The following is a 27,010-nucleotide window of genomic DNA, read 5'->3' as shown; positions in this document are numbered from 1 at the left end:
CATCAAGCAAAACGTCTTTGCAGGGGGCACGGGCGTGACTTAGCAGGTAATTATCCATAAGTCATTGAGCATTTGTCTGATGATTATAAAACTATGAGGATATATACATATTCTACATGCTAGCATGTCTTCCTAAGCATTTTCAAGCATTTCAAGCCTTTTCCTCTAAAGCATTATCACCTCTTTCAAGCATGGGGGCGAAGTGTAGGTTCTGTCAAATTTGTCTTATTTGAGATTATACTTAAAAATACGCATCACTTGACTGTACTCGTGTTCATCAATGAGTACAGGCTTTGGCAACAAACCTCTTTGAGTCAGGTCCCTAATCCAATGAAAGATCCAATAAAAGTCCATCCAATAGAAGATCAAATTGGAAAAAATGGGCGTGCATAATACTGTTAGGGTAGGACTAATCATCATCATGGTTATAGATCAATTTGTGGTGTGATTTACAATGTATGGCTTTTTTTTTTTTTTTAACAAACACTCGTCAACGCAATAGTAATTTATTGACGGTCCCTCGTATAAACAGCCAGCGCTTAGAGCAGCCCTTCCCGTGCGAGATCCCCACACAATGACACAGCAGTCTGGGCACAGTGAGGGTGAACTACCGCTGTAGCAACGGAGCTGAAAAACTAACTTCACCACGATACACCGCGGACATGTCTGCATGGTGTCTTCTTGCGGGTGCCGGGTGGCGGGAGTCGAGTGGCAACCAGCTTTGAGGCACATTACCGCACCTACCGTGTTGGAGTGTGGCCCAGAGTTACGAATGTAATACGGCAACCCGATTGGCCCGCCTTCGCGGCGGAAGCCGATGTTATCCAATATTAACAAAATATAGCGGATCGGCAGCCGAACCCGATCTAGAAGATGGGAACGGGACATCCCTAATGTCAAATGATGCCACAGATGCATGTCTGTCAGATATCTATTACAAGTTATGATGACTTGTTTGATACCTGCGTAACTATGACATGCATTATATGATGCTAGCTGGTTGCAAGTAAAATCATTGGTAAATTCAGTAGACACTATTTGACTGTCATTGTCACGACTATTCAAATGATTGTAACGAGAGACCACCGGTATGTACCAACTATTAATGGATGCTATTCCTCTTTGAGTCATGGTCATCCATCTAACCTGACGAGCTCCTGTAGATAGTTGAAGTGTGAAATAAAACTAAACTTGACAGTTGATAACCATGAATCAAAGAGGAATAGACTAAACACAGCTGTAACTTAGGAACAACAATACTGTAGACAATTCCATTGGAGTAGTGTCTTTCGTTGTCTACTAGAGATAGTAAAATGAACCCCAGGCCTCGAAGCTTGTGTCAGGCTTCCTGGATCACACTGCTTCGGAGCTTGACTGATTACATTGGAAGCATCATACGTCACAGAGCGTATTGACGGCTTGAAACGGATTGGTGGCTGTCATTGCTTTGCCAGGTCATTTTGGCGCTAACTCGTGTATATAGTAACCATTGAACTAGCTATTGAACAATGTTGGCTCGTGAGGAGAGCTCTGGCTTTGGCTTTTTTCGTGTGTTAGTAATGGCGACCTGTGTTTCACTCCATTTAGTGACATAGGTTGCTTTGACTTCACCCTTCTCACCAGATGTTGGCAACAGTGACTGGAGACAGCATCGACTGAATTGACCAGTTATTTACTTTGTACAACCAGCTAGCATCTTAGTGGTTAGCATGCTGGCCACACAGTCAGGAGATCTGAAAGATATGGGTTTGAACCTCAGTTGGGCATCTCTGTGCGGAGTTTGCATGTTCTCCCGGTGCGTGCGTGAGTCTTCTCAAGATACTACGGTTTCCTAACACATTCCAAAAACATGCATGTTAGGTTCTCCGGAGACTCTAAATTGTCCATTGTCTGCCCAAAGTCAGCTACTCGTGACCCTGATGATGATAAGCTGCATAGAAGATGGGTGGATAGATGAAGGTATCAGCGAAGTCAACTTGCCATCATAACTCGTAAGACAGATTTGACAGACATGCATCTATGGCATCGTAACAGTTGTCATGCTCTTTGATGAATACGAGTACAGTCATGTGATGCTTATTTTTAATATTCGACCGAACAGTGGCGCATACACTGAGCAAGAATCTGTAGATACAAGACTTTGTATTTTGTACAAAACTTATTTTCATCTTCTGCGGTTACAGTCCATGTGCACTGGGGCCAAGTGCTGCACTATTCAGGGAGAATTTTCGGTAAAGCTCTTGCATGAAATTGTGCATGTGCACTGAAAGTGTTTCTCTTGCCAAAGCATGTCTTGTCGTTCTGTTGAAGCAGGTTCACATGTTTCTGCAGAAATCACAGCTAAAGATCTTCAGTTGCGGTATCTGTGCAAAGAAACGGGCCCACTTTGACTCATGGCTCCAGATGTGTTGTTTCTGCATGGATTCCAGTCAGTAATTACCTCGCAGCTCCAGCCCACCGACGCCATTCTTTCCCTGTCATTACCCAGACTCCTGTGTGCCAAGGCCAGGTGACAAGCAGATGGGCCTGGCTGGTGCTGAACCGAGCCTCTTGGACCGACCGTCAGCCACAGATCAGGCCGAGGCCTCGCTCGTCTGTCTGCTCGCTAAAAGTTACGAATCGTTTAACAGTCGGTGCTCAACCATATCTGGTTTAATTTCTGATGTTGTTAATGGTTCTACTGACACCGTGAGTCAGACGTGCTTACGGGAAGTCGATTACCAGTGCTGTTTTTAAATAACATGTCCTTCTGTGATGACATGATAAAGTGATTGAGGAAATGAGATGCATCGTTTTTAATCTCCGTTTACTCAATCAAACACGGCTCTTGCTGCTACCAACAATCATCTGCAAAGTCACCTCATACTTGTCAGTGTTTCCCACTGGACTGCGATCTATCTGCGGCAGTGGTGAGGGTGTGATGTCATGACATCGTCATATAATTTGCATAATGGGCCATGACGCATTTGTAATGGATGCTGTCGTAAACGAAACGGAGCCGCCTGGGTGAGTGGGGCGCACAGCAGCACCCGCTGCTCGTCAAGAAGAGTGATACGTGCTTTCATGTCTTTGTAAGACAAGCTAGCATACATGTAAAACAGACTCAAAGTTTTATAATTGTTAGGCAAATGTTCAATGACTTATGGCCAACTAGATGCTAAGTCCCGCTCGTGACCCTGCAAAGATCTTTTGTTTTGCCAAGATGTTCAACCAATCTTGCTCCGATCATTCATTTGGTCTAACATTCACACATTTGAAGCAGTTCTTTTTACAGACCAGTTAGCTAGTTTTTTCGTACCTGGCAGTTTCGACTGCCCACTTGTAGTCTTCCTGGTCACGTGGTCACGTGATGTTCCTGTGTCGTGTCAGCTGATTCATACAGATGTTGCTGCTGTCTTCCTGTCAGTCAAGGCAGCACGAAAGCGCCATCCGCCGTTCAACTTCTCTAGGACCACATCCCAGGTGTGCGAGAGTGCAAAGCCCCCCTCGTCCCGGTTTACGGTCCTATGGGCACGTTTCCAACTGTCATTTGTCTCTTTGATCCATCGGTGGTGTTTGTTGTCCTCTGTCCCAGTGATGTTTGCTCCATTTCAATCCGTAATGTGGTTTTCTCTTTTGCAATGGGCCGAATTTTATCCTTTGGATGTACTAGTAATTGTCTAAGCTTTTTATGTGGTCTTATTGGTGTGTTTCTATTGTGCTTTCTCCTTGGTGCCTGTACTTCCTCTGCGATGCCCCTGATGTATGGCAGTGTGACCATGGCTGTGTTGTTTTTCTGTTTTCAGTTGACATGACATGTCACATGACCACTCTGAGGAAGACTGCAAGTGGGCAGTCGAAACTGTCAGGTCCAAAAAAGTAGCTAACTCTAGTCTGTAAAAAGAACTGCTTACAAGGACAATCTTGTTCAAATGTTACACACACGTGCATGTCAGTCCCCTAAAGCTGTGTACCAAATTTCACGGCGAACGTTACTGGTGTGGAGCGCATTGAGCTGTGACCAAAAAATTCAACTCAATCCCACTCATGGGGCCAAATTACAACAGAAAAATACTACGGGCAACGCAGTAGGATGCATGTTTGGACACATTTTCCCCCTTTTGTGTGCTACGGTGCAGTTGAGTAAAAGAGTTATCTTACACAAACAAAACTGAGCATTAGAATGTTTAATACAGCTCTTGCATTGCATCTCATTAACTAGCGCAAGTGGTTATGAGGCTGTGGCTGCTGTCAGCATTATTTCTTCTTATCAACAAAATAGTAAGTCGTGTGCACACCTGCAGTAGAATTCATCAGGATCGACGCTGCATCTGATTGTGCTACATTGATACATATGCATATGTACAAGATAAGGCCTGAATTTTGGGTACTGACCACAGTTTCTTTTACACTGGTGGAACAAGGGATTGCGGGGAATTAAAGCAGCAGCGCTCCCAGCACCTCCTCCCCGTATCGTGTATTAAAAAAAAGCATTACACAAGCAAAGACTACAATGGCATACTCTGGCAAAGGAGTAGTCTCATTAGAATTCATGAAACGGTTTTTATCACGACGCGCCGCTGTTCAAATCAATACATTAACTGTGCCATGGGGGGTGTCGCTCTCATGGGAAATTGCGTTTATGCACCCTGACCCGTTCGGCAAAGTGTCGAGCGTTACTTTTAAATTGCAGGAATTATCTGCTCCATACATTGCAAAAACATGCAATGGATACGTGTCACAGGCTGCATGATGTGCACATGTAGGTGGACACCGCGCTCAGCCATATCCATACGGCAAAACCGCGTGGATGGATGCAAACGTGTAATGTCTATCCCGATTTGATGCATCTTGTACTCTACTTGATGCTATGAAAGGTGCTGGAGGCGTGGTGAAAAGGACAATAAGTGTCCATACAGTCCCTTCTATACTGTTCCAGGGTGTCCACTGTAATGATGTGCAAATGTGCCTCACAGCACGAGCGCTGGCATGTATGCTACATGTACACACACTAATCGCAGAGCACTGGGAGAAGAAGCATGATGATAACACAGTCAGACTACTTAGCAATGTGTGTGTGTGTGTGTGTGTGTGTGTGTGTGTGTGCGCCTAGGTGTGTTTGCGCGCACGCTCCCATGTGTGCATGGATTTGTGTTGTGCTGATGGGCTTATTATTTTATGGACTGCTGCACTCTTAGTGCTCCTGTGGATGTGGCAGGCGAATAAAGATTGAATTAAGATAAAAATATAGGGGGACGGCGGTCGCCGAGCAAAAGAGGAAGAGAAAGATGTTGTCTGTTTAGTTCTCTGCGCTTTCCCACGGTGATGACGAGCATTTAGGACACATTTACGTTTTATGGGAGGGCGTTCGTTGCGCTTACTCGAACTCTTCCTCTCAATTTACTTTTTAAGTTGAACTATTCACTGGAAAGCTTCTTTTTACAACACTTGCATGATGCTCTTCAAATCAGGGGTTTGAGGCGGCAACCACAGCAAGTACACCCGTGGAGGTCTTTCATACATGGCCAACATTATTTAGAGTCGTGTCGCTCAACAAAAGTATAAAGCGACGAATGGGCTGAACTCAAAGATGTAAAACATCTTCTAAAGCCACAACAAGTCACATGCTACAAGTCACAACCGGTCGTACGGGCTCCTTGGGCCGTCTACGTGCAAAAGAAGCAAGAAACGCACGGAGGGCGGGTGTGTGACGTGCCGATTTTCAAGCAGTAAGCCGAGGTCAAATAAGCTCTACGGGCGCTTACGCTTGCGCACTTTGCATGTCTTTGTGCGTCTTCCATACGCCAACGTGTGTCTTTCGTACATTTTGCCAGTGTCTGGTTTGGGTAGAATGTACATTTTTTCCATACGTTGCACTTGCAGACGCCGTATGCGCACCCCGCTTACGTAATCAGTGCAGCCAACGCGCATTCAGATATTTGGTACGTCCTCCGTAGGTGTTAAGTAAGTAAGTGTGTTGTCCGTACGCAGGGAGAGCATGCGAACTCCACACGGAGATGCCCAAACGGAGATTCGAAACCATTCGAATGCGTGGCCAACATGCTAACCACTAGGCCACCGTGCGGCCACACTCAATAATAGTAACGTTTAACTTTTAATTAGCACCAAAATGAGGCACCGATATCTACGTCACTTTTCAGTCTGGTTACCACCGTTTCTGTTGGAGTACTGATACCGTCCCTCGAGGCAGGTGGCAAAATGTGTGAGATTTGTGGCTCACCTAACACAGCTGTGGCGATGTAAAGTGCATTAAGGGCGCTCAGCCAACATGAGGTCAGGAATGTGTCAGTCAGAGAACATTAGGAACTATAATCACAGCACACATGATGCCACTCACTGCCATGCGACCACCACTCAGCATGGCTGGGCACATGTTGCTAAGCGACAGGCCACAGCAGCGTCGAAGGCTTTGAAGGAAATAACAAACATGAAGAAGTAGAGAAGGTTGACAACAAGGTGTTCCCCCCGCTGCACAAAAACACGCTTCCTCCCTCGTCTAACCTTGTCACCAACACCGCCTCCTCCTCCTCTCCCTTCCTCGTTTCCTGTCGTGTTTCCTGTCCTGTCGTCAAAACGGGGTGTCGTAGAATTGGACGTGGGCGCGCGTCAGTTGTTGTGCTGACAGGTCGCACACAGCAGCCTTGTTGTTTTTTTCCTTTGACTTGCCCGCTGACATGATGCTTTGTGTTCTCCGTGTTTGTAACGCTGCCCACCGCTGTGCCCCACCGAGGCTTTCTTATGCTGCTGGCTTCAGCCAGCTGGCAGGGATCACCTTGTTAGTCTGATAACTGTCGAGAATTGAAGGCTTTTTTGGAAAGCTAGTAAATGTGTGTACTTTAGGTGGTAGAATTTATCAAAGAAGTTATCAGTACAGACTCACAAGAAGATGCGCTGAGGAATGAGTGGAAAAGCCTGAAAGCCGAGCGAGTCAACTAAATTGTTGTGCAGGCCGTATTTTCAGAAAGCTCAGCACTGGGGGGCGGACATCTCGTCACTATTATTCTTATTTTATATATCATGTCAATGCAAAGCTCTGTCAGACCTTCACATCTTCATCTCACCAAATGACTCAAAACCATGCAAACACTAGATCATCTATATGACAGGAGCGCTCTGTTGTTGGAGAAAACCCACTGTAACAATGTTAGCCAAAGACCCTCTTAAAGACTGGATCACTGCTGTTTTTAAGGACCTACTGTAACAATGTTAGCCAAAGATCCTCTTTAAGACTGGATCACTGCTGTTTTTAAGGACCTTTTGTAACAATGTTAGCCAAAGACCCTCTTAAAGACTGGATCACTGCTGTTTTTAAGGACCTACTGCAACAATGCTAGTCAAAGATCCTCTTTAAGACTGGATCACTGCTGTTTTTAAGGAGCTACTGCAACAATGCCAGTCAAAGATCTTCTATATGGCAGGTTCACGCTGCTGTTTTCAAAGGACCTGCTACAAAAACGCTAGGGGCTATTCAAAGATCCTCCATATGACAGGATCATCGACTGTTTTTAAGGAGCTACTGCAACAACGCTAGCCAAAGATCCTCTATACGACAGGCTCACTCTGCTGTTTCTAAGGACCTCCTGCAAAAATACTAGTCAAAGATCCTCTATTTGACAGGATCCGTCTACTCCTTTTAAGGACCTACTGCAAAAACACTAGCCAAAGCTCCTCTATACGACAGGATCACAGTTGAGAACAGCTGTTTTTAAAGGAGCTACTGAAAAAACGCTAGCGGCTGGTCAAAGATCCTAAGTATGACAGGATCACGAGACTGTTTTTAAGGACCTGCTGCAACGATGCTAGCCAAAGATCCTCTATAAGACAGGATCTGTCTACTCTTTTTAAAGACCTACTGCAAAAACGCTAGTTAAAGCTCCTCAATATGACTGTTTCTTTAGGGATCTGCTGCATCCAGATTTTGAACTGAACTTGCGGGCCAGTATGATGTCATTCTCGGGCTGGATTTGTCCCACGGGCCACCGGTTGAATAGCCCACTGCCTTAAGATCGTACAATTTGGAATTCTCCCAAAATTTGGGGGTCAAAATCTGCACAAAAGGTTGGAAGTTCAACTGTCATCATGCATGATGTCCCATGAAAAGTGTAAACCTGGGGCATGCGCTTAGCTTTTTCTTTGGCTTTTTTGAGACACTACAAAATAAGAAGTACGGAACGTTGGAAGGAAAGAAGACGACACACCGGCTGCTAACGTAAGCTGCTAACCAGCGAGCCACTGAGCGGACAGCTGCCACAGATGTAGTCGGGAGGCTGATGGATAGATTCTTTCTCAGGCATTTAACTTTTATTACAAACTTAATTAGACTGCAACTTGTCTCCTGTTCGCCGGCAGAGCGTGGTTGACCTGACCTCAAACAGCCACACCGGCTGAAGCGAGACGGAGATGGAAAACGAGGTCAGGTGTGATCAACATTGCTGTCATGGCCGTGTCCACTTCATTCCGACCTGTAACCAGGCAACAGGCGCGGCTGCCGCAAAGCTGATGTGACAGCGTCAGGTGGATTGAGCGAGGAAGCGGTGGACAGGAAGCGTGGACGCAGCCTCCATCTCTCCGGACCACCGCAGCAGTTTATGCAGACCGGCCACAAGTACTTCAAAACAAAAACACTCTTTGCTATCTTGCTTTGTCCTTGTAGCAAGAGACAATGTGTTGTACATGATCTCCTAGTGCGATAAGGACGGGTCAGGACGACATTTGGAACTGCATCACATTGCAGCATTAGCAGCTAGCAGGTACATGCTGCACATTTCTCCGCTTGAGCTCAGCAGTAATGAGTCTTACTTTGCATGTAATGATCTGAAAGTTTGCAAAATAAACGAATGCAAATATTTTTGATGCTCCATGGGACGTACGTACAGTCATCCCTCGTTTACCGCGGTTCATTGGTTCCAGACCTGACCGCGATAAGTGAATTTCTGTGAAGTAGGATTCAATATTAAGAAATGAATCAAAGTATAGAAAACCTGTTTATGACTTTCTAAATACAGGTTTGAACATGATTAGAGCCGTGTAGACAGGAAATAACACCCCCATAGTCACTTTTACACATTTTTGCACAGGACACGAGATCACTGCAGGGACATATCAGACGGCTGTCGCTAGCAGAGCAGGTAAGCGAGCTAACTAGTTAGCCTCTCCAATTTACTTACTCCAAACTTAAGAAAGTGTTTCAAACGGAGTGGGGAGGAAGGACAAAGAAGCCAAACACTGACCACTTCTACATGGAATGAGAGGAGAGCCTTTTTTCATTCAATCTCAGCCATGGCGTGTTGGCTCAGTAGCCAGTCTCCATGCAGTGTGAAAGGTCATGTAATCTAACGTCAAGTCTCATAACATTACTGATGCCTAGGGACCACAATACTACACATAACTTGTCTTTTAATAGGTTTGGACTAATAATAGGCCGTAGTCAATCACGAAACAGACATCATTTAATTCATGAATTATTTTTTAGAAAACATGCAATATAGTGAGGGAGCGATATTCCAACGATTGTACTTTTGATACTCCATGGGACATACAGTCATGGAAACAATGATTAGACCATCCCTAGATTTTAGCAAGGAACTTCACTGATTTAAAAAAATAAATAGTACCCCCAGTCACTTTCAAATGCACAGTACCACCTACAGTCATGGAAAAAATGAGTAGACCACCCTTGTTTCTTCACTTTCTTGTACATTTTATTCCCTGATACAACTAAAGGTACCTGTTTGAACAAATATAACAACAACAACAAAAATAGCTCATAAGAGTTACATTTGTTTGGCAGTACAATGCTATAGCTAGTCATGAAGTTAAGTTTTGCTTGTTATCAAGAAAACCATGGAAGTTGCCAGATATCAACTCTTAAGTTCAACTTTTATGAGCTATATTTGTTATCATCATTATATTTGTCCAAACGAATGTACCTTTAGCTGTACCAGGCATCACAATGGATGAATACACTGAAGAAACAAAGGTGGTCTAATCATTTCTTCCATGACTGTATGTATTTGTGTAAGCCAGTGGTTCTCAATTATTTTCTGTTATTATTTTCTATTTATTTATCTGCACTGTACAGACTGCAACAAGATGGAGAACAGTGAAGCATACAAGCATATTCAAGAGTCAAATTGCATGCTGAGTACAACAAATTCAGACATGTTGGCAGGTCTACACTAATATTGAAAGTCATCCCTGCCTCTCACACATCCCACTGACAATTCCCCCCCCAGGGGGACCATCCCACTATTTGTGAAGCGCTGATGTAAGCTAACGTTTCTACTCCTGAAACGCTCAGAAGGGTGAAAATGTCTCAAACCACGCATCACTGCTGTGCTGCCTGTGCATTTTTCTTCCCGATACACCGCATGGTAGCGCTGTTATTAAACCCCATAAGTCGGATTGATTTTAAATTTGTCACACGGCTCAATGTGACCTACAAAATACCCCCCCGTAACTTTACGGTGTTTAGCTGAATGACCATAGAAGTTGGTACACGCCTTCAAGGGACTGACAAGCACGTGTGTACAACTTGGGTAAGATATGTTGAAAAACATGGCCGCCATCAAGAAAAGCCTCTTTGGAGGGGCACGGGTGGGCTTTGTTCATAAGTCATTGAGCATTTGTCTAATGGCTGGTAAGTAAGATGGAAAGGCAGCACAGCGCACTCAGGAAATGAGTCAGTACTTTGAACCTCCGTTGCAAAAATACATTCAGTTGAATTGAGCATCCAACTTCTGACTCACAGGCAACGGTGTGGGAAAATCCTTAAGGGTATAAAGCTGATAAAGGTGCCACTTACCAGGGCCTTCGGCGGACATCGTAGAGGTCAATCTTGTTGGGTGCTCTCCATGGAGTGGCTGGAAAGGGCGAGAAAATAAATGTGATAGCGTCCAGTGCACTGTAGGATATTTCACATCAGATTAGATCAAAGTCATAATTTCATTCTTGTTACATGTCGAGCCATCTGATAAGAAATTGCTCGGCGGAGGAGCCCGGGGGTCAATTTAGACGTTATCTGGCGCTGACTTATAGGGCGGCCTACCCGGGTAGTAGCGAGTGACGCCTGTAGCGCTGCCGAACACCTGCCAGCGCAGGGAGCTGTCCTCTCGGCGGTTCTCGATGAAGACCCGTTCCAGGGCCTGGGTCCAGTTCAGCTCGTTGAGGATGACAGGAGCTGAGGACGCACACACAAACACAACAATAAGACAACAATAGCACTCGCAATGCAGCTTGAATTATTCTCAGTAGTAAGGAAGGCAATAAGAAGCTCAGCGACGTCCCTGAAGTTGTACAATTTGTAACTTTTTTTTAGGTGTCCGAAAGGTGACGCCATGCTACACGTCAGCAGATCACAAAGCAAAGGATTACTTTAGGAATGCGTTTGCTTTTTCTTTGGCTTTCCTGAAACACTTATCCGAAAAGTACTCAGGGCATCAAGAGAAAAACAATATACACAGGAAGCAAAAGACTTTGGTTTTTATGGTAATTATTTTTCCTAACTTCTTTTTACACTTGTACAAAGTGAGACGCATGAGACGCCATTGCAACAGCAATGTCATTTACATTATGTCTTCATCATTTGTCCTTACAGGTAAGACTGTTTCACTTTTTATTGGGGCTGTCAATCCATTAAAATATTTCATTGCGATTAATCATATTTTGGCCACAATCGCAATAATCGCAGATAGAAATACGTTTTTGTCTATAATAAGTGCACCTTTGAAAGTTCATTTTAAAGTTTTTAAACACACCTATCAACATGAGACTGGATAGTATGTTTGCTTTATGCATTTTTTTTGTTGATTAAACATTCTGGGTTTTTTTTAAACAGCTCAACACAAAATGGAGCTTTATGTATAAAAAACAGACACGATGTACAACGAGTAGACACTCGTAAGGTAAACTCAAATATCATTCTCTTCAAGCAAGTCATCTCACAAAATATAACTGTGACTAACATTCTAAAAAAGGTTGGCGAAAACACCTACCAAGTAAGTGAAATAAAATCAGGGTGTTAGAAAAATAGATATTGACACCTTGGAAAAAATGTCGTTGTCAAGAAGAGTCAGCAGCTTACAGAAGTTGGACTGCACTCATATACTGTAGTGCTGTCAGGCTATAGCTTATACTTCACTCCCAAACACTCTTTTACACACACTTTATCACACGTTTCTTAGGCTGCCAACTTCAGCAGCGTGGAAGTATGACAAGTTTTATTCTGTCCTCTTTGACAAACACAGCAGTTCAAGCCCAAACACTAATAAAATGCTAATAAATAATAATAATAGTAATAATAATGATGGTAATAAATTCCCTCGCAAGCCTTTACTGGCATCTCATTGAGTGCTGTGCGTGTGCTCGCTCGCTTCCGGCTTTGTCCCCACATACAGTAAAAAGGTAAAACAGGCCCTCCAAATAGCTGCCTTCAGCTATGCCTGCCAGTAACCAGCATGGACAATTCACAGTCGTCAATGAACCTAACATGCATGGTTTTTGGAATGTGAGAGGAAGCCAGAGTACCAGGACAAAACCCACGCATGGACGGGGGGAACATGCAAACCCCACTCCTGTTGCAAGCGGACCATATGAACATGTGAAAACAGCTTAAAATCTTCAAGACATGCAAAGGTCCCTAAACGACCTTGACCATGCCGGCAGTAAAGGGAGGGCGTCTGCATTAGCGTGGCGTCATGCGGGCTTTGGAGCAAAGCGCTGGCCATCTTGCAGGGCATCGGTCTAATCTGGCTGATCTCTGAAACGGTGCGGAGGAGAAATGGGAGATTACCTTGGAAGCGGTCGTATGTCACTGGCAGCGGGTGGACAAATGTAGCCTTTCTGCAAACGTATATGTGACTGTATGTGTGTATTACAAGATTTAAACTTGTGACTGTATGTGTGTATTACAAGATTTAAACTTGTGACTGTATGTGTGTATTACAAGATTTAAACTCGGGACTGTATGTGTGTATTACAAGATTTAAACTCGTGACTGTATGTGTGTATTACAAGATTTAAACTTGTGACTGTATGTGTGTATTACAAGATTTAAACTCGTGACTGGATGTGTGTATTACAAGATTTAAACTTGGGACTGTATGTGTGTATTACAAGATTTAAACTCGTGACTGTATGTGTGTATTACAAGATTTAAACTTGTGACTGTAAGTGTGTATTACAGGATTTAAACTTGTGACTGTATGTGTGTATTACAAGATTTAAACTCGTGACTGTATGTGTGTATTACAAGATTTAAACTTGTGACTGTAAGTGTGTATTACAGGATTTAAACTCGTGACTGTATGTGTGTATTACAAGATTTAAACTCGTGACTGTATGTGTGTATTACAAGATTTAAACTTGTGACTGTAAGTGTGTATTACAAGATTTAAACTCGTGACTGTATGTGTGTATTACAAGATTTAAACTCGTGACTGGATGTGTGACTCAACAACTGCAATTCTACTACAGTACACTTACTAGCATAACAAATCAGAGCCCAGCCGGGGGCGAGCGGGGAAAATAACGGGGCCTTTAAGTCCAAATAATAAAGCTCCTGATAACATTATTTTACAACATACACATGCCAGCAACATCTTACAAGGTTCAGCACCGTGAATAGCGACTATGTCACTTTGAAATACATCAAACGGACATGAAGTATACGGCAAACCAAGAGAACAACTAAACATTAGGGCTGCATGGTCACCAATAATAAAACAACACAAATTCAAAGCAGTTCAGCACCATGGATAGCACCTGCATCCTTTTCTTTGCTCTCTCATTCTTTATGGACAACATGGCAAGTCCACTGTCCCACTACGCTCCTCAAGTAGTTTTTAATGAGTTTTAATTTGGAGAATGAGTGCTCAGAGGTTGCAACAGTGACGGGAAAAGTCAAAAACAAAAGGAGGGCAACTTATCTGGACCCCTCCAGCCCCCCAAAAAGCCCCACCCGTGGGTACACTCATTATTGTGTATGCTAGCGGCCCCGCCTCCACCCACCGAGACAAAGAGATTTATGACTGACAAAAGGGCTCACTCCGTTCATGCCGTTGTTCTACGGAAAAAGGCGCTGAAACCAACGCACAGGGTGAACCCTCTTCCTGCTTGTTTGGAGGCGAGAGACGAGGAAAAAGATACGCACGCACATGGGGATATATTAAGGCCGGCAAAATGATCAAGCTCATTTTCATTTATTGTGTGATTAATTAATTTATTAATTATCGTCCCAGGCCTCGTACCCAGGAGGCATCTTATTTCTGAACGTGAGATCTCACGAGATCTTGTGACACGCCTAGTTTATAATATCATAGTTTTATAATAATATTAGTGTATAAAATGATGCAATGAAATTATGGAAAAAATATTTTTTGTACTTAGAAAATGAAATAAAAATGTAATTGTAAATGTAGATATTGTCCTTGGCTGTTGAAGTCCCATGTTGGCATTTATCATGTTGTATGAAATTCTTTTACAGTTGGATGTCACGGTCCTCCTTCAAGTGGGTAGACCGCAAATTCTGTTTGATTGATAACTTTGATTTCTGATTGCAACCATCTAACTTCACGCCAGCACTTGATAACAAAGATAGATAGATTTAGTGTAATTACATATTTTCTATGAAAAAATTAAATGCCCATTCATGTGCAAGGAGGAAAAATGCGGTACAATAAGAATCATTCGGCGCACACCACTCCTACCCCAATCCTGCTGAGGCATGAAAAGTTGCATGGCTCAGTTGCTCACGTGCCTACTTTCCAACCCAGAGATTGACGGTTCAAGTCCAGCGTTGAGCTCAGCGTCCAAACGACTCTTATTTTCGTTCCACGTTTTTTTGGCATATTTCCACAGCATTTCAGTCCCGCTTCAGCTTCTATATTCTTTCTACATTTAGATTTCCGTATATTTTCAAAGCATTTCAGTTTTGCAATCCTCATGTCGTGTCAAAGTATTCTGACCCTCTAAGCGGTAGTTATCACAGTGGCCGCTGCTTCCTGTATGTTGTGTGGGAAGTCCTGGCTGTCTCTTATCTGGAGAAGCACCGAGTCTGAAACGATAGCCGTCCTACACTGGCCAAGGGCATGCAGGCATCGCTAGTGGGAACATGCCGGCATGCAGAAACGACCAATATGAAAGAAAATATGTTGGAAGTGCTATTTCCTCTTCTCTGCTCTCACACATTGTGTGTGTGTGACAACTCTTTAAAAGTATATTTTACAAGCTTTCCATGAAATCTAATCTGGTAAACATAGCCGACTGTAAATAAAGCTTTCATAGTCAACCAGCAGACGAGTTACGTCATGGAACGCATCCCAAAAATCATGTCCTTACTTGATGCGTATGTTCTTCATTGCAGCCTACGGTCACATGAGTGTTTTTTTTTTTTTTGTTGGTACCGAGCGTGAAAGCAGCCTAAGAAGACGGAGCCAAAAGTGTTTATCTGTAAGCAAACAAGTTGTTTGTATGCAGATCTGAGCTACCTTTACTGTCAGTCCACACACACCTGCAGGAGATGGCTCAAAGCAGAGAGATAAGAGAACACAGCAAACTAATTCTCTTTGATTTATTCAGCGAGGACATGCCCTGACTTCTCTGGACATTTGATAAAGAGACAAATTTCCCCTGAGGAGGGAGGGGGCGGGAGGTGTACGCTCACACAGGCAGCAGAGAGGGCCTCCTAGCGCCATCTTTCTAGTGAAAGGGGCCACTGTGTGATATCTTTAAAAGGTAATTCATCAGCGTGCCGCTCCCCCTGACATTTGGAGCACCCTTGGCTTTGCCCCTCCTCGCCTTTATGCAGCGAGACGGCGAGGGAAAGCGTTAAGAGCGGGATTTATGGAGCATCTTCGCTTGAGATCGTTCCTCAAGCGTTCCGTTGCCTCCTTCCTGTGACCCCCCCACCCTCCCCTCATAGACTCATATACACATTATTCACACTGATATATCTGAGATGTAACAGATCTGCGCCTTATGCCCTATATGAACACACCATCGTACAAATGGCTGCATGAATGTGGCGTATTCACTGTGTAATATATCACAGCGCCGCACGCACAGCGAAGCCCTGCTCGCAAATCCATAATGGTAATGGCGCTCGCGCTATTAGGCCAGTCACTGGGAAGAGTGGCGGCCATTACTGCTGTCATTGCAGCGATATTTTACATATTTACACACCACAGACACGAGAGACAGCTCCATTTGAACCAGGACACCTAATGAATAAATATTTCTCAAATGCTGCAGACTAAACAAACAAAAAAAGACAGTCATATCGCTGCAATTACCGTAAATCAACAAGAAATACGCAGTCATAGACGACCACAATGCATCCTAACAGGCATCCTGACCAACAATTTTAGAACACGGTAAGTCTCTGCATTTATTCTTTTTAATTCACTGTGTTCCAAATTATTATGCAAACGATATTTTTCTCCGATTTTGCTAAATAGTCAATATAACATCATAATAAGTCATCATAATTTTCAAGTCATCAACCTTGAGAGTACAATTTCACAGCATTTAACGGGAACCGAAAATGGTCATTTGTTGAATTTGCAGCATGAGGAGGTCAAATGTACTGAGTGCAAAAGCTATTTCAATCACTAACATTTCAACAGGCCAAGTTACCATCCTTCCATCTTCTGTGCCTCTTGTCCTCACTTGGGTCGTGGGTGTGCTGGAGCCTATCCCAGCTGACTCCACACAGAGACAACGGAGTCTCGAACCCAGATCTTCCCGATCTCCTGACTATGTGGCCAACATGCTAACCACTAGGCCTCCGTGCGGCAGGAAGAAAATCAAGTGTCATAATTTTCATGTAGGCCCAGCACTCCTAGCGCAGCCAGAAATGTTCCACTGGGGTGGCCAAGGTGGGACCATTACTCACATAGGGGTGGCAATAAGTTGATACCTGAAATGTGGCCAGGAGGTGGCCTGAGAGTGACCAGGTGGCCACCACGTAGCTCCGCCACTATGCAGCAGCACGCTGTGTTCGCTTCCACGCCCCACTACAAATTGCATGTACACGGTAATTCTGGGCCAAAATGAACATATTTCACATCAGATTTGAATGAAATTTCATCTGCAGATAGATAATAAAGTGATTTTATATCCTACATACCTTTCATCTTGTCCTGAATCTCCGATCACTGAGTTTGAAAGGCTTAAAGTTGGATTTAACATTCAAAGCTGTCGTATGAGTCGAGGTGGTCCAAAATTACAGATACAAATTTGAAGATGAAGAAGTAATCTACCTAACAAACATGTGTACGAATGAAAATACACCCGATATCACATGCATATGAAAAAGCAGCATTTTCACAGACGTCAACACGGACTCTCCTAATCGAGCGCGCACACACAGTGTCAGATTTCACTGTCGCTTACTTCCGGGAATTCTAACATTCCTACCAGTGAGGATAGGCAGCATAGAAAACAGATGGAAGGAGCCAGCTAGCTTGCTACTTACTAGCCAACCATGTTCGTTTACACGCTTGAGAGGCGGTTTGATGAGGTCATCATATGCGCACCGGCAAATACGGGAGCCCATAGGCCTTCATACAGCATTTTGTTTACTATCGTCTTCATTATAGGGAAAAATCCAGACACCGATATTGACCGATATCACATTTTCAGGCATCCCTTATTATGTTTTATATTTTGAACGTTTTTTTTTTTTAACACTGTCCTTTCTGTAACGTTTTAATTTAAAATGTCAGCGAAAACAAAAAGTAAAATTTAAAAAATGTATAGTGTTAAGAAACGTGTGAGAGCCAGAGGCAGACATCAAAAGAGCCATTTTTGGCTCGCGAGCCATCGGTTCCCGACCCCTGCTCTAGCTCAACACAAAGCAGACAAACAAAACTGTGATGTTCACAACTTGTGGAAAGCGACAACATGTCTCCCTGCAGGCACGGTGTTTGCATGGAGCGTCACAGTTACAATTCTAATTCCCACTGTGTGTGTGTGTGTGTGTGCGTGTGTGTGTGTGTGTTGTAGTCATTTTTTGTATTTTCACCCTTGTATCACCTTACGTTTTCCCACCCCGTCTTCCCTCAGGATAGCTAGGTGGCCTAAAAGCCTAAACCTGAGCCCTTTCATGCTGCACTGCAAAGCGATTGTGCAGCAGGCTCACACACCCATGAAAAAAAACAACAACAAAAGTGTGCGTCTATACTGCTGAGAAAAAGGATACGTGTCTGTTTGGACTTTTCCTCGGGGTGACACAATATAAAGACTATTTCTAAGCAAAACAAAAGATCAGCATGAACACATTACAATTCCAATTTGTCACTGAGGACCAGTGATGATGGTAACAGTACATGTGCATTCCTACTTGGGTTTTTCAGTGCAGAACATTTGGTATGGCACCGAGGAGTATTAAGGTTCCCACGTGGGACACATTAAGTGCGGGACAGGGAGTGTTTATGGCAGCATGCGTCTACTTGGTAAACAAATACAGTGAAGTCCTGCCTTTGACTAGTCATGGCTAGTGATAGCGCCAAGGGGAAGATAGACCTCGAAAACCCTCTTTTGCCGTTAAAGTCTCCTGTTTGGGAACCTTCCTGGTGAAATACTGAAACCAGGGGTTCAGCGAGGGCCACTTTGATATTTTGGAAAGCAACACATGTAGATATGTTAAGAAGTTCCACATATTAAAAAAAACCCTGCATATTATTATTTATTCCCATGATATTCTAACATTTTCCCCAACCTAACATATTTTTTAGATTTCCAAGTCCATTCTACTAAAATGACTTTCTTTATTTATTCTTGTAAAATGGAGGCTCTTTGTCTCGTCAGAATAAATGTTTTTTTGTTAATATTTAGCTTTATTTTTTGTAAAATTACAGCTGTTTTTTTTCATTTCTGCTGTTTTTTTAAATTTTTCTAATATTTATCTATCTATATTTAAGAAGTAATCTTCTTTCTTCTTGTAATATCAAGACTTTATTCCCATATTTTCCATTTATTCCGATAATATTATAACATTTTCCCAAACCTAATTCTCCAAAAATTACAACTTTATTTAGTTTTGTTTGTGTCTCATAATATTACTATTTACTATTTTCTGTTAATTTGAACAGAAAATAGTAATACATTTTCAGTTTGTAAAACTAAAGCTGTTTTTTTTTCGTTTCTGCAGTTTTTTTTTTTTTATTTTCTTCTCGGTATTTTGACTTCATTCTTTTAACATTATGATTTCTTCGCAACATAATTTTCCAAAAATTACAACTTTGTTTTGTTTGCTTCTCATAATATTACCACTTTAAAAAAATATAATCTTTTCCTTAAATATTTCAACTTTATGCCACTAAAATTACGTTATTTTTTGTTATATTACGACGTCATTCTCATAAAAAAATCTTTTATAGTTAGATTACAACTATTTTCTGTTAATATTTTGACTTTATTGTAATATTACTGCAGATTTTTCCATTTTGGCTGCTGCTGTTTTCTTTTTTAAAGTTTCCTTGTTACATTATATTTTTACAATGTGCTGTGGGCCAATAAAGAAAACAGTCACAGGCCGGAAATGGCCCCCGGGCCGCACTTTGCACACCCCTGGCATAAAGGGGCAAAGATGAGTGGATAAGACAAAAGCAGCGTGCCACCATTGTTCAGTAAGGATGGGCAACGTGGCGACAAGCTGACTGCAGGAACTTAAGGAACTTCACTAAAAAGAATTCACACTCTTCAAACTTGTCTGCAACATTTATTGGAGAATGACCTGAGAGCAGTTTTTTTTAAATGCTTCATTTAAAAAAAACATTAAAGCGGTTTACACAAAAGCAAAGTCCGTTTCACGTTTTCCCATTTTGTTCCCTTACTGAACCCAACCGTGAGATATGTACCGAGTCGTGTCGATGGCGCACGGTGACAACTTGAGATGGTACGTTCCTGATGTGAGGAGAACAACCTGGGAGAGAATTTGCCACATCTCTCAATAATCCCTCCAATTAAAGCAGAGCAGCACATGAAACGTCATTTGCGAGCCTGCTGGTGAGTGAAGTGGAGTTTGCTGTTATAATTAGTGTGCAGGTAAACGATAGTCCTCCTTCAATGAGCACACACGACAGTGGCGGATGACGGAAGGCCAAAGGCACCCCCACCACCTTTTGGTTTTACATGTGAATACATTTCCTTCATCCTTCTATTTCTATCACGTCTTTTCCCCCCCTTTCTACATTTAAATGTGGTTTGATGTTAAGAGGGACTGAGTTGATCTTCAGTGGGGCGTGAGCTGCTTGACAGGGAGGCTTCCCCCCGCCAGCGTGTGAAACAAATACACCCTGCCAACACACTCATTATCACAAAAAAGACCTTCCTCTTTTGGAACAGTCCTGAGGATGTGTAACCAAAAGTTGATTTTGTACAAGTAACATTTCTTCCACCGCAGGTTGTAGGTAAGGAATAGTGAACGTTGGCACAGGCAGAGGTGGTCTTTTCTCTACTACGAGCCAGTCGATCACTGTTTATACACTGTACTGGAACCGGAAGAAGTACTGGAACCCCTGCTGATTTTGTGAGCTTACCGCATTGCCAACATTTTATGATTTATTGTAACAGAGACAGAATGTACAAAAATAATAAAGGTTATACATTCATGTGTATTGGATTGAGTGAAATGCCTTTTTGATGTAGTACAGTGGTACCTTGGTTTTCAGATGCACTGGATTTTGTAGGATTCCGTTCTCGACAAAAACGTTCCTCGGCTTCCGTACACCGTCTTGGTTATCGTATGGCCAAACAGTGCGCCTGGCAAACTCGCCAAGATCCCAGACAAAGCATCCACGCGGTGGTGACTTGACGTTTCTTGTGGATTGTCAAACTGCAGACGGGTTATTCTGGATTTTGGTTCCATATTCTGTCTCTCTGTTAATATGAAGCTACTGTTCCTGTCTTTGTCAGGGTGTACAACCTACGCAATCAGCAGGTGATCAAATACTTATTTTCCCACTGTAATATCACATGCCTTAATCGCTCAAATGTTTGCCCTGCACATTTCTGTTGTGGCTGGTCTTTGTGCCTTCCCGATAACCAAGTTGAATGGCGCGGTTGTGGCGTGACTACATGACATTCTGCAGCTGGAACGGGCGCCACATGCAGCGGATTTAGACTTTGCATTTCATGAAAAGGACTTCCCACATTCATTGCGGGGGGGCTTTCTTTATTCCCTGCTGGGAGCTGCCATTGCTTATTGTCATATGAACATTCATGTAGGCATGTGCTATCAGGCCAGTGCACACAGCAAATGCTCGGTTAATAACAGGGAAACTACACTGCATGCTTGGGCAATATATGCAAAACCATTGTGTTCATTTAGATTCTCTTATAAATGACAAACGTGGACATGAACGTTGTTCAGTGCAGTCACGGAAGTGCTCAAGACGAAATTAATAATGTCTAACACAGACATGACACCACTTCTGAGCTGACCCGAGCTTCATAGACGACAGCTTTGTAAAGTTAAAAAAAAGAAAAAAAAGGCTTCACTACACATCTTAAAATAAAGACTGGCTGGCAATCAGCTACAGATGTGGGAGCTGTAAGTTTGATCATTTGCGATGCATCAGCGATATACCCCAATATCCGATGTACTGCATGAGGGGTGCACATGTGGCGCACGACACACGTGGGAGTCCGCAAGTCACATTTTCGTCTTCTTGTATTATTACGTTGGGATTTGTCACACAATTCCTCTTTTTGTTTAACTTTGAGTGCGACCTCTGCAGCAGCACTCCTTCACAACTCTCCCGGCAGGGAAAAAATGTTTTGTTTTGCTCCAAAATCCATCCATGAATGTGTTATGACTCTTGTAGATGTGTCAAACTGGGCTCTAAGCGCCGTTATTTTCCACGCTCTCACATCAGACCTGGAACCATGTGTGTTTTATCAGGCAACATCGCGTATCGGTTTGGCACTGGATTCTGGAAGAATGAACATATATTGGTCCGTCCATTCACTTTTAAATGTTCACTTCATTCACTTCTCCACGAGCAAACAAACGATATCATTGGCTCCTTTTGAGTGACATCACCGCGTTTGCTGTCACGTAACCGTAATAACTGAAGCAAACTGACGCTGCGATTGGTCCGCGAGTATGATTATGTGTTGTTATTATATTTCCCTTTCACTTTAATCGGGCACGGGTCCATAAAGGGCCATCACCGGGTCCGTATCTGGGCCGAGGTCTGTCATGAGGTGATAGCTGGTATGTGCAGTATGCAAAAAGTGGTGCACAACAGTGCTTCTTGGAGACACTCACAAGTCATTAGCATTAAAGATACAGTAAGACAAAACAGCGTGTTCAAATTGTCTAAATTCCAGCATACTTCCACCAGCCTATTCTTGGACCTACTGCGGATTTATTAAAAATAGTTGAAAAAAAAAAAAGACCAAGTTAAATATTTTGAAAAGCAATATGTGTCTGAGTTTGGCAACGAAATGCCTAATAAAAACCAAATGTTTTTGGAAAGCACATTAGGAAGAACGCTCGTTTCATAATGATTATTTTTGAAGGTGATATTATTACAAGAGCGCCTCATTTCCAGGCCATGCCCGTGACAATCACGGCATTTCATGCACTGATGACACCACTCGCACCAATCTATTGCTCTGTGGCCGCGCTCGCCGCGTCCATTCCGTCGTAAGAAAGCAAAACGAGAAGCAAAACTATGAATGTTTGACCTAAGCTAATTAGGAAGTTTGCAAGCTCGGCGGCAGGAATCAGCGGCAGGATAATGAATCATAAAATGGTTCATTACGACGCTCAGGGAACACTCTCCATCTCAATAAATGGACATGGGGCCTAGCAGACAAATCAAACCAGGACGTGTCGGCCGCCTCATTTAGCTTCTGGAAGGATCACAATGAAAGAAAAGGAGGAGAAAAAATTCCCTGCTCTAAATGGTTTCTATTATAGAAGTGTCTCATCTGTTTCACTCTGCTCTCACTTCAATTCCTTCTATCTTTTCCTCAATCGCTGCCTCTCTCTCTCTCTCTCGCTCTGAGGCCATCGTCACAGTCGTCCATTTGGCTGTGAGCAGTAATTCATATTGTTGTGCTGAGGAAAGCAGGCAGGCAGTCAATTGACGCACTACATTAGCGATGCGGCCTAATCAAAGCATGCGCCACTGACTAGGTGCTGCTCAGCACACACATTTACAACTGCTTACAATCTTCATTTTGGTCTTTTTTTTTTTTTATTTACACCACCGAGATTAAAGGCAATCATTGTGCTGGTCCACCGTCTACGTGTTGTAATTTACAAACAGTGTTGTTTTCGTCAACGATAACAAAATGATTTCGTTGCCGAACGATGAAAACGAGATGGTGACGAGCTAAACACGGCGGCTCTTTGATGACAAGAACGTGACGAGTGGTGGGTGTGTGTTTTCCTTGACAAGACTGGATGGAAATGTTAGCGGGTGGCCGACACAGCGATCCCCGACTTTTTCTGACCCGCAAATCTCAGGCAGAAGATTATTATGTCGCTGTTTGATGTGAGTGCTAGCATGAACTATCTTGAGGTGGTGCGCCAACAAATATAATAATAATAATAATAATGGATTAGATTTTTATATAGCACTTTTCAAGGCACCCAAAACGCTTCACAATGACGAACCCATTATTCATTCACTCCTCAGTCACGCACTGGTAATCTACATCTGTAGCCACAGCTTGAGGTACCTTGAGGTACTCTAACAAAAACGTGGCCTACGGCCTCTCCGACCACCACCAAACATTTATTCACATCTACACACCAGTGTGGGCAGCAACAGAGGCAAAGTGGGTGAAGCGTATTGCCCAGGTGCAGGGAGCTAGGATAGAACCGCCGCCCAGTATGCACGTTAGCACTCAATAAGGTCACCAAAACGTAACCTTTATGCATTCCACCATAGTATCACCATTTGGGAGCAAATATGACGTGAAAGAAACAAGGGAGCAATACAGCATAGTAGTCTGTCTGTGCAGCGTGGGAGTAAGTTAACACATGCACAATGGTGCATTCAAGGACCGTCGCACCAAGTGTGACGGGTTGGCGCTCACAACAAACAACATAAACATGCAAAAACTATGGGATTTGTAACTGTATATTATTTTTTAAATAAAATAATGGCGCGTTTTTCCGAAATTGATATGCATTTACATACAATTCCACAGTGTGCTTTGTATACAGAGGGAGTCATTGTATCAACCTCTGTTTTTTTTCCCTCATCCAACACTTATTGACATAAATTATATTTTAAATTATTATTATTTTTGTACTAAAACGGACTAAAACCTGGTTGAATTTTTGTCGACTAGATCTGGACTAAAACTATCACATAAAGAAATGACTAAAATGTGACTAAAACAACAAGCATTTGTGCCCAAAAGACTAAAACTACAAATAAAATGGCTGCCAAAAACAACAGTGTTTACACATACATTTTCCCAGAGGAAATAAATAAAATGGCACTAACCTGTTCCAGGGGTAGAAACCTACGTCAGCAATATTACAAAGTAAAGACAAATCAATCGCTTTACTAACATGCGGAGAACACATGCAGTGAACATTCAAACAGGAGCTGCTGTCGGCCACTCTCTACACAGCTAACCTGCGGCTAGCACTCAGTTAGCAGTCAACTCTAGCTAGCTGACATCACACTTGCCAAGCCTCGCTTTTTAAAGGCGCACACAAGTCACAGAAACTGTATTACACTTCACATCACGTCTTTTGAATGCCTTATTTTTGTATTTTCGTTCATGTAGCCACTTTAATGCTTGAAAATGCTTAATTTAAGAATGAATTAGTAGATTTGGCGACAATATCATTTGGGACTTTCATCGAGCTCCTGAATTCCATCTGGTTCGAAGATAACCACCTGCGCTCTTGTTGTTTTTTCAAAATGTTTTTAATTCCTGAATGTACTTTGCTGTGCATTTTGGAAAACGTACATGTGTATTTTTGTATGGCACACCTTTACAATAGAGTAGGCCCGTGTTGTGTTGTCAAATGAACAATGTGAGCTTAGCAGAAGGCCCAAAGGGAGCCAAGCAAAGTACATTGAGGGTAAACATTTCCCCCTAAAGAGCTATGGAATGCAGCGTAGTGCTCTCATGGTGTAGTCAGCAGCAGCCTCAATCAAAAGGCCTTTCTCCTCTGACTCATATCTTCAGTCGGCGGAAGCGGAGCTGCCACAAAATGGCTGCGGGAACAATGTGTAGGCCTGATTGCTCTATTGTCAGTTAGCCGAGGCCTTTGACACGTCTGCCTACACGGCGACCGTCTAATTCTGACAAGATTTGTCTGGAGACACAGCTGGGGGGCATTGTTACAGACAGGTGCCGTATACTGGAGGTCCCTGGTGCACAAAGATGGAAAAGACCCAGACAAAAGCAGAGGCAGACAAATGAAAATGACTGTCAGTCGGCACGTGCTCGGCTTCTTTTTCTAAAAGAAAGGTTAGAAGTTGATTACAGACAGGTGGAAGTGGAGTCCCACTAGCTAAAAGGGTTGCCTTTTGTCCTTTTTTGGGGAGTGGGGGTGTATTCAGGAAGAGTGGAGGACCAGGGGGGCTCTGTGTCTACAGTATGCGGAGTTGTCCAGGTGTCATCCAGCATCATGTTAGTATGCTCGAGTGCTGTAGGCTGATACTACGCTACATGCATACACACACACTAGTACATACTGTACATACACACAGTACATATCGTAGTACCTCGTAGCTAGTGAAAGGTATCTACTGTAGTAGCTTGCAGGTAGTATTTTGTGACTACTACATGGGACTTTGTAGCATGTAACTGGTAGCTTGTGGGTAGCTGGCACCTCATAGCATGTAACTAGTGACTGTATATAGTATTTTATTACTAGTAGTACATAACCAGTGGCTGGCTTTTTGCATACTGCTTCTGGCTTGAATGGCGCCCTGGGCGGTCCGAAGCTGTGCCGCCCCCACACCCATCGCCCCTCGCCACCCCGCACTGACACAAAATCCCACTATTAGTTTTTCTTTACAAAGTTTTTACATTTTTTAAAATTAAAACTTATAAATTGCCACAAAAGCCTACAAAATATATTAATAAACAAGCAAAAAAAGATTTAAGTCAAACTGCATTTGACTTAAATCCACATTTACAATTAAAACTCTCAGTCAAGAAAGAAAGTGATGCTGTAGCTCCATACCTTTCTCTTTGAACCGTTTCTCCTCTTCTTTCTAAATTGCACACCTGATGGCTTTGACTTTTTTTTCCCGTGTTTTGTCGGCACAAATGAATTCATTGTATCACCATCTCCCACCATATCCTCATATCCACTCACAATTCCTCCTTTTTATTTCACATTTTCAAAGTGAAATAACATGTTTGAGACTCTTGGTCTCCGATATAATTAAAATAATAAAATATTAGCAATTAAATATGTTTTATTTTTTAGCAAATACTGTGGTAATTTACTTTTTTTTACAGGCCCCCTCGCTGCCCCTACGAGCTGCGAGTTGCTACTAGTTGGGGGTGCGAGTATCACGCCTGTAGACGACGCCCATCTGCCACACATATGTGCTGACTTGATGAGGATGTGATGAGCGCTGAGCACGAGTAAAGAGGATTTTTTGTTCTTTCTCCCCTCGCGGCGCCCCCTAGAGAATCGCGCCCTGGGCAATTGCCCATGAGGCCCATAGCTGGAACCGCCACTGCACGTAACTAGCACCTGTGACCTTACAGCATGCAACTTGAAGCTTGTAGTTGTACTTTATTACTAGTAGCTGGTGCTGAGTAGCATGTACTGTAACTAGCAGTTTGTACTTCTTACTAGTTGCCTGGAGGTAGCAGTTACACACAGCTGGTAGCTAGCGGCATGTGGGTAGAAATATATACAGTAGATAGTAGCTTGTTGGTAGTAGTTCACACCTAGTAGTTGGTTGGTTGTACCAGTTACGTGGTAGCTGCTACTGGTTTGTGGTTAAAAGCGAGTACGTCAGATAACAACGCTTGTGGGCTTCTACAAGCAGTACTTTGATAA

At 43.0% G+C, this 27,010-nt stretch overlaps 1 protein-coding gene across 5 annotated transcripts in view; it reads right to left on the bottom strand.

Moving 5' to 3' along the window:
- The window catches only part of cacna2d2a (calcium channel, voltage-dependent, alpha 2/delta subunit 2a), a 211,760-nt gene that overhangs the window by 46,601 nt on the left and 138,149 nt on the right, over positions 1–27,010 (bottom strand). For 4 of the 5 annotated variants that reach the window (XM_054783714.1, XM_054783711.1, XM_054783712.1 and 1 more), the window contains 2 exons: positions 11,048–11,179; positions 10,805–10,862 (listed from right to left, as the gene is read on the bottom strand). In XM_054783714.1, the coding sequence (XP_054639689.1) occupies positions 10,805–10,862; positions 11,048–11,179 (190 nt within the window). Of the gene's footprint in view, positions 1–10,804; positions 10,863–11,047; positions 11,180–17,125; positions 17,400–27,010 lie in introns of those variants that run through there. The other variant, XM_054783715.1, reaches the window with a different exon arrangement.

The sequence above is a fragment of the Dunckerocampus dactyliophorus genome, chromosome 8, assembly GCF_027744805.1.
Source record: "Dunckerocampus dactyliophorus isolate RoL2022-P2 chromosome 8, RoL_Ddac_1.1, whole genome shotgun sequence".
NCBI classification, from domain to species: Eukaryota; Metazoa; Chordata; class Actinopteri; order Syngnathiformes; family Syngnathidae; genus Dunckerocampus; species Dunckerocampus dactyliophorus.
Note: the sequence above shows the minus strand (reverse complement) of the source record. Positions and strands in the feature narration are given on the sequence as shown.